General features: G+C 43.3%; 1 protein-coding gene across 1 annotated transcript in view; it reads right to left on the bottom strand.

Moving 5' to 3' along the window:
• T265_05859 (hypothetical protein) overlaps positions 1-3,714 on the bottom strand; it is a gene marked incomplete at both ends in the record, with an annotated part of 17,711 nt that extends 13,997 nt beyond the window's left edge. The window contains one exon of the mRNA XM_009170980.1: positions 3,305-3,714. Within this exon, the coding sequence (XP_009169244.1) occupies positions 3,305-3,714 (410 nt within the window). The remainder of the gene's footprint in view (positions 1-3,304) is intronic.
• Positions 3,715-8,510: the final 4,796 nt, after the last annotated feature.

An 8,510-nucleotide genomic window follows, 5' to 3' on the forward strand; every position in this document is an offset into this window, starting at 1 on the left:
ACTGATCACATTCGGTCGTGCTTCGGTGGCATGCATGAGCACTCATCAGCTTTTGCTAAATCGATTGAATGATTGCTTGCCGGCTTTCCTGTTGAGATTTTGGTGTAGTATTAAGTCCTGAGATTACTTTCAGGAATCTGACCTTCCTGATAGGTTTGCTTCTAGCTGTTTTTTTTAACACATCCGATTAAGCATCTAAAGTTCTACCCCATATGAGCAGTGCTCTGGTAAAATAGAACAAAATTATTGCAGACCGGAGTCATGAGCGGTAGCTTAAAGGATCTACGTTAAAAGGTACCCAGATAAAATCACATCACATGCGGTTTCGCTGTTTAGTGCATTACTCTGCATTCAGACTGACTTTCAGAACTGTACTGAATCAATCAATAACACTGACTGGATCGCCCCACCCCCCACCTTGTTCAAAGTTTGTGTCTAGCTGTTTTTTTCCGAAAACATCCGATTAGGCATCTGAAGTTCTACCCCACATGAGCAGTGCTCTGGTGAAATAGAACAAAAATATTCCAGGTCGGAATCATCAGCGGTGGCTGATCAGATCTACGTCAAAAGGTACCCAGATAAAATCCCATCACATGCGGTCTCGCTGTTTAGCGCATTACTGTACATACCAGCTGACTTTCAAAACTGCCCTGAATCAATCAATAACACCAACTGGATCGCCCCACCCCCCACCTTGTTCGGTGGTTAGTGATCTTAATCCAACCAGTGAGATTCTAGTCTTTTATCTCCTAGCTGCGTGAAGGTTTCGATTCATTGAAGTGTAATTAAGAAATTGATGCAGAAAACTATTAGCTTAATTTACTTAAATATCTCTAATATCTCCACTGCGGTGTTCGAAATCGTTCGTAGCGCTCCAAAATAGAATACTCTAACAACAGAACCTCACCTGAGCTACGTGTAAATTGCTACGGCATTCCCAATTTTATTAAAGTGTCCAAATATAGTCACCGAGGAAACACGGTAACCGAACAACTTGAGCAGTGGTTACATCGTATAGACTACCAAAAAGGATGTGAGTTTTTTATCTTCAGAACCTCTCCCACACTCGTGGTCAAGGGGTTAACATAGCTACTTACCCTATACTGACACCACAGTTGTTGACCTGACTTGATTTACCCCGGTAGCCAAGCATAGTTTATCTAGCCTCAGTTTCACTGCACTCCACTAGAGGATGTTTCCAAAGTCTTTGGAAATTTCGACCTAATAACGAGACACGTTCCATCTTCGAACCTAACAGCGTACCGGGGCATAGTTTCATCGTGCCGATAACCAGGAGCGTCCTCATTGTTTTACACAAAATTACAAGGCAGATATTTAGCTCTGATACAAATCGATGTGTAAGAGATATTGCGTATGCCCAATTCGACCCTTTTTAAGCAGTCTCATGTGTGTTCCAAGTAATGCTTTTTTATATGGGCCTAGCAGATAGGTCGTGATATCAAGCTGGCAAAGATTTGTCATCAATTTCAACACAATGTGTGGAATATTATCGAAGTCTATCTATCGGAAACATCGAGCTGTTGAGCTTTGAAACTGTGTGCTCGTTAGAACAACATTCGATGCACTATTCGGTGTATCATAGATACCTTGTCCAGGCAGGGGAAATATGCTCAAAATCGCTATTAAAATACAACAACTTGGTCGTAAAATTATCTTATTTCAATTATTACAACTGCAATTCAGACTGAACATTGAGTGATGTGTACCTGTCCGCTATATTGAAAAGCGACTTGTGGATAATACCTGAACTGAAGACGATTTTCTCCTTCGCTAGCCGGGGAAAAACAAAATTAATTTCGTAAATCGGTAGTTTTTGAGTTTAACTAAGCTTCACTGGTGATTTGCCTTCGGAACAACTGATAGTTGCGTCCAAGCCATCACCCACTTGCGAGCCAATATTTTAGGTTTCCATACATATTAACCACAAAGAAGCACGATGGTTTTCTTGAATATATTGCCGTCAAAGTTCACAGGGAAGACCCGAGTCCTGGATCACGTCCTTCAGAACATTCAGTGAAAAGCTATCGAACTTGGATGGCTATTCTGGACTAACATATCAGTAGCCTGACTGACAAGCAGTGTGATCATCAGCAATGTTATCCGGACGTATGTCCCAGATGGATTGTATGGATGGATGATGGATGATAGTTTGCACGGATCAATGCCCACCTGATAATTTTGTGACGGGCGTGACGATCCTGTTTATGACCCACATATGAACATTTTTAATCCACTCCGAGATTTCACAAAACTGACTGAAATCCGTAACCTTTAGACCAATAGTCCTGAACACGGCAGATTACGTCCTAGAATGGGCAGCTAGATACGTGCGGAAGAACTACCGGCATTGCTCACAAGTTTTAGTTTTAGTTTACTAAACAGGTCGATCTTGCAAGTTGAGGACCACTCGCCCCATGTAGCCGCATTGACACTGAGTGGAAGGATACCCAAGACAATATTTTAGCGAAATAAACTCATTTACAAACTAGTTTGGTTTTGCGAGAGACTCACCTGGAACTCAGCTGAATCTCTCGTTTGTGATGTTTCCAGGCAACTTAATGTGCTATACCAGGCTGCCTCATGTTTCAATCACTCGAGACATCGCGATACATGTATATTTGTAATGCACTACTCGTAAGGTTGCTGAAAATTCGTAGACAGCCCACGATCGGTTTTGCCCATGCCTAGAAACATCATAAACGAGAGATTCAGCTGGGTTTCAGGTGAGTCTCTCGAAAAATCAAATTAGTTTGCAAATGAGTGTAGTTCGCTAATTTCGCGCAATTTGGCTCAAAGTAGAACATAAGGTTGACGAAAACCCGGGGATCGCGCCTACCTGATGAAAGGCGGAACCGGTCGTGGGCTGTTGATGAGTTTCCAGTGCATAACAAATACGTGTAATATTTTCTTCACAATATCTATACTTCTTTCCAAAATCAAGTTTTTCAACTAGGGACGTACATAATGTTCACAGGCCTCCACAATCCGGTACCGTCCTAAACAAAGAAGGTGGAATTTCAGTTGAAAAGTGGTTCATTGATGGAGGGATGCTAAAACAGCCTCGTTGTTTTTGGTTTGGATTTTCGCTAAAAATTTTACTTTGAATGGTCGGCGGTTCAGTCGTTGATCTGGGCAGTTTGATTGCAAACGTTCCATCACCGATTGCGGTGGCATCATCAGGGAGTTAAGGAGCGTACCGATGGGTTGGTGGCTGTGTGCTGAGTAGTGTTGTGTGTGCGTACGTGTGTGTGTGTTGATATGCTACGTGACCGTCGGGACTGACCTTCGAACACGATTATTCGGTCTGTTCAGCGGTTGCTCCGTTATCCTGTGTCCTGATTGATCGATGACTACGTGACCCATGTGCCTGGCCTCTCCTTTCCTCGTGCTCTGATCGGTGCTGGAGTGACCTTCATCGTTGGACCATCTGGGTTCAGGTTGTGATCTTTGTTGGTCCGATTCCAAGGATTTTTTAATTCTTGGTTTGTGAATTCGATATTTGGCTCCCTTCAGTATTCTGGTGAAATAGTTGGTCCTTTGCATGTAGTGGTACTGGGTCCACTTCAAATGCTTGGGTAATCGAATCGGCCGTGGATTACCATGCTTCCAGAAATTCTCTGCTATGTCTCGTGTCTCCGTAAGCCTAAATTTCCATGTTTTCCAGATTGAATTTACGGCCTTCTTGGACTTCATATATATATATATTAAGGATGGGGTGTCATGTCTTCTGACGGCCGTGTTGTGTGTATAATTTCCTCCCAGTTTGTCCAGCGTGGAATTTGTTGCAATTGTTGTAGTCCATTTGGTACATCACATTGTTTCTCTTGGTTTTGTCTCGGTTTTCATCGGTCTTGAGGTTAGTTTCCTTAGAGTGACATTCGGTTTGTGGACTACGATCATTCTTTTCGAGCCGATAATCTGGTTGCGTGTTCTAATATATTCTTGATGGTAGCGGCTTGTTATTATTATTATTATTCAAGCTCCTCTTGATAAAATTTCTTGGATACCCATTGTTCTGAAACACTTTGAGTAGATAGTTTTCTTGCTTTTTCCCTAATTCTGTGGTGCTGCAGGGTGTCTCAGCCCTCTTGAACAAGGTTTGGACGTAGCTCTTCTTGTGGCTCACTGGATGATTGCTGTCCTAGTTCGGTATTTGATCCGTATGAGCCTCCTCCCGGTATACGTAGGTTTTTCTGAGTCCCATCCAACTTCCTGTTCACTAAAACGTCCAAGAGTAGTGGTCGATTGTTCCTCTCCGGTTTGATTATAAACTTGAAATCTTCAAACGTGGTATTGTGCAGTTCGTGCGTTCTGTGTAATTTATATCGTTTCATGATGACAAAAGTGTCGCCTGCGTAGCTGATCCACAGCTTTGGATTGATGAGTTATAGCACTGATAGCGCTCACAATCTTTACACCACCGCCTCAGTGATAACTACTGATATTGAGGATCCCGTTGGAGTCTGCTTCAGCTGTTGATATATTTGTCTATCAAAGCAAAAGTATGTATGCATGCAAAAGTCCAACAGTTTGCATATACTTTCAGGTTTCATTTGGATTGTTTGGATTATTTCGAAGTGGCTCTGCTATAAAACAGTTCTCTGGGAGGCTGTGGTTGATTGAAGTGAACGGTGACGTAATATCAAAGGAAAGCATAGTTTCGTCGTCTTCCATACTGACGTTCCGTAGCTTGCGTAGAAAATGACCATCGTTGTTGATTGTGTATCCCGATGCAGAATTGAATCGTTTCAATTTTCTCGAAGAGTCTTCTGCTAATTTGTAAGATGGAGTTCCGGGAAGTGAAACGATTGGTCGAAGTGCACCTTTGGTAGTCCGTTGAATTGTGCAATATTGGTGTCATCGGCTTTCATTTTTTATCGTTCTTGGCTGGTCATTTCGGATGTTGCTTTCAACTTCTTGAAGGTCGTTCATGAATAATTCTCTGGATTTTTCAGACATGGAACACTATTTAAAATTTCTTGAGGAACCCCTAGACGTCTATTTTCTCGAGCCGTCTACATTTTGTCGACCAGAAAACCGACTCACATAAATGATGTGCAAGGGTACCTTAACCTTCTTGTTAGCCGCGCTGCACTGTGACGAGTTCTGAGTTGAGAACTATATAGGCATTTAGGGGAGGTGCTGAATGGTGAAGTCAGTGGACTCGTTCTAGCCCATCGAAACTGTCTCAGATGAAATCGATAAATTTATTCAAGAGATCCTGCATGTGGCTAAATGAACACGGGATTAATATCACAATATCAGGAGCGCCTATTGTGTTGCGACTTCCTTCGAAAGTATTCTGTTCCCCGGTGGACGGTGAGGTTAATAAATGTGAGGTATGGTCTAGTTTGATAAGCCAGTGTCACATAAACGTATAACTAAGGCATATTGCTGTGCACTCTGGTTTCGCATTTTGCGGTTATGTATAGAGGATCGGCAGAAGTGAGGTACTTTGCAAACGTTCCATCACCAATCGAAGTGACCTCATCAATGCGTGATTAGTGAGCTTAGTAGTGCGTAGCGGTGGGTTGGTGGTTGTGCGTTGGGTAGTGTTGCGCGTGAGTTAATATACGCGCTGCTAGCAGGAAATGACCTTTGATCATGATTAGTTGTTTGGTCCACCGATTCCATTGGTTGCCGCATTGCCCGGTGTCCCCATTCGCCGATGCCTAGGTGACCTTTGAGCGTGGCATCCCCTGCCATCGTAATCTGGTCGATGCTGGAGTGACTTTTGTCCTCTCGAGTACCGGCTTGTGACCTTTATTGATTTGCCTCCTAGGAATTCCTTGTTTCTTTGTTTTTGAATCCAATATTCGGTCCTGCTTGAGTTTTCCGGTTGAGATGTTGGTCTTTTGCACGTTGGGTGCGTAAATTGGGTCCAGTTCAATGTACCGGTTGATCGAATCTACCGTGGAGTACCATGCTTCCAGAAATTTTCTTCCGTGTCTCGTGCCTCCGTATGCCAAAATTTTCGCGTTTTCCAAATTGAATTTGTGGTCTTCTTGGTCCTCGTTTATGGATATCAAGGACAAGGGGTTATGCTTCGTGACGGCCGCGATGTGTTCCCTTATTCGTGCACATATTCTTCTCCCAGTTTGTCTGACGTAGAATTTGTTGCAGTTGTTGCAGTTGAGTTGGTATAACACACTGTTCTTCTTGGTTTCGTCCGGGTTGTCCTTCGGTCTAGAGGCTAATTTCCTCAGGGTGGCATTCGTTTTGTGGGCCACGAAGATTCATTTTTGAGCCAATAATCTGGTTGCGAGTTCTGATATATTCTTGATGTAAGGTGGGAATACCCGTCCGGTGGCTTGTTCTTGCTGTTGCCGTTGTTGAAACGTCTTCTTCTCCAATATTCTCTTGATAAAATTCCTTGGGTATCCATGGTTCCGGAATACTCTGAACAGATGTTTTTCTTCCTTCTTCCGCAGTTCTGTGGTGCTGCAGTGTCTCAGCCCTCTTGAACAAGGTTTGGACGTAGCTCTTCTTGTGGCTCACTGGATGATTGCTGTCGTAGTTCGGTATTTGATCCGTATGAGCCTCCTCCCGGTATACGTAGGTTTTTCTGAGTCCCATCCAACTTCCTGTTCACTAAAACGTCCAAGAGTAGTGGTCGATTGTTCCTCTCCGGTTTGATTATAAACTTGAAATCTTCAAACGTGGTATTGTGCAGTTCATGCGTTCTGTGTAATTTATATCGTTTCATGATGACAAAAGTGTCGCCTGCGTAGCGGATCCACAGCTTTGGATTGATGAGTTATAGCACTGATAGCGCTCACAATCTTTACACCACCGCCTCAGTGATAACTACTGATATTGAGGATCCCGTTGGAGTCTGCTTCAGCTGTTGATATATTTGTCTATCAAAGCAAAAGTATGTATGCATGCAAAAGTCCAACAGTTTGCATATACTTTCAGGTTTCATTTGGATTGTTTGGATTATTTCGAAGTGGCTCTGCTATAAAACAGTTCTCTGGGAGGCTGTGGTTGATTGAAGTGAACGGTGACGTAATATCAAAGGAAAGCATAGTTTCGTCGTCTTCCATACTGACGTTCCGTAGCTTGCGTAGAAAATGACCATCGTTGTTGATTGTGTATCCCGATGCAGAATTGAATCGTTTCAATTTTCTCGAAGAGTCTTTTGCTAATTTGTAAGATGGAGTTCCGGGAAGTGAAACGATTGGTCGAAGTGCACCTTTGGTAGTCCGTTGAATTGTGCAATATTGGTGTCATCGGCTTGCATTTTTCATCGTTCTTGGCTGGTCATCTCGTATGTTGCTTGCAACTGCTTGAGCGTCGTGTTGATTCGATTGATGAAGTTTGAAGATGGGTCATGATTGATTGACCTGTAGGTCGTCGTGTCACTTAGCAGTTGTTTAGCCTTTTCACTGCAACATGGCTTGTCCATTATCACCGTGATGCGTCCTTTGTCTGCCGGTAGTATTATAGTTCTTTCATCCTCTTTTCGATTTCAGAGTGCGTCTTGTTTTTGTTTGGATAGCAGTTACATATTTCTGTTCCGTGTGATTGCTGGCACGATTGTCTGTCGGATCTTTTTGTTGAACCCCCTCAGATATTTCGTTTGTTTTCAGGGTGTCCTAAGCTGGCTAGGTAATATTTGTGGGATTCGTTCTCGAAGTTGAAGTTGAGCCCCGTCATTAGAAGTGCTTGTTCAGCTGTGCTGAGTTGACGACTAAATACGTTTTTGATGCAAACGTCGTCATAATTTCTCGTGAGTTTGCGCAATTTCGTTCTCAAGGCCTTTCTGCTTTTTTCAGGTCATGCCATAACTGAATCTCGGTGGTTCAATGGACGAAGGCCTTCAAGAAAGAAATATTGTGTGAACAGTAATCAGGAGGCGTTAAACTGTCAGATGAATGGACCGGTCTATCACGGGATTGACTACCACTGCCCGATTTCGAAACATGACGTACAACAATTAACCAGGCACACCAATCACATCGCTCAGATGTGAACACGTTCGCCTGTTCAGATGTGACGATTCAGATGCGTCCAACGTGCGTTGGTGGAGTAGTGGTTACACGCTCGCCTCGCATGTCAGATGCCTGGGGTTCAAATCCCGGCACGGCCATTGGATATGCACTGCTTATGAGCTCTAATAAGAGCGAAACTCGAGTCCAGTGCTTCCCTTTGGTGTGGACTCACCGGAATAATTACGCCAGGACAGGAACACGACCGTTCAAAAGTGAGTGGTGTGGCTATGAACAAAAATACCTATCCCGCAAAACCCCAGAATTGTAACCGAGAGATGTTGACCAAGTGAGGAACGGCGAGAATGTCCTGTGGAAGAAAAAAATAAAACTATCATCATCTCCTAAAAATCTGTTGGGACAAACCGCTGGACGAGGATTTCAGAAGCACAACAGTGTAGAAACCTGAAAACCTGTGTTAAGAGGGTGCGTACTCTCAAATTTGGATGGATGAAGCAATCAACCAGAAGCACGAACCAAACTGCAACCAAAATAGGG

Source organism: Opisthorchis viverrini (genome assembly GCF_000715545.1).
Source record: "Opisthorchis viverrini unplaced genomic scaffold opera_v5_117, whole genome shotgun sequence".
NCBI classification, from domain to species: Eukaryota; Metazoa; Platyhelminthes; class Trematoda; order Opisthorchiida; family Opisthorchiidae; genus Opisthorchis; species Opisthorchis viverrini.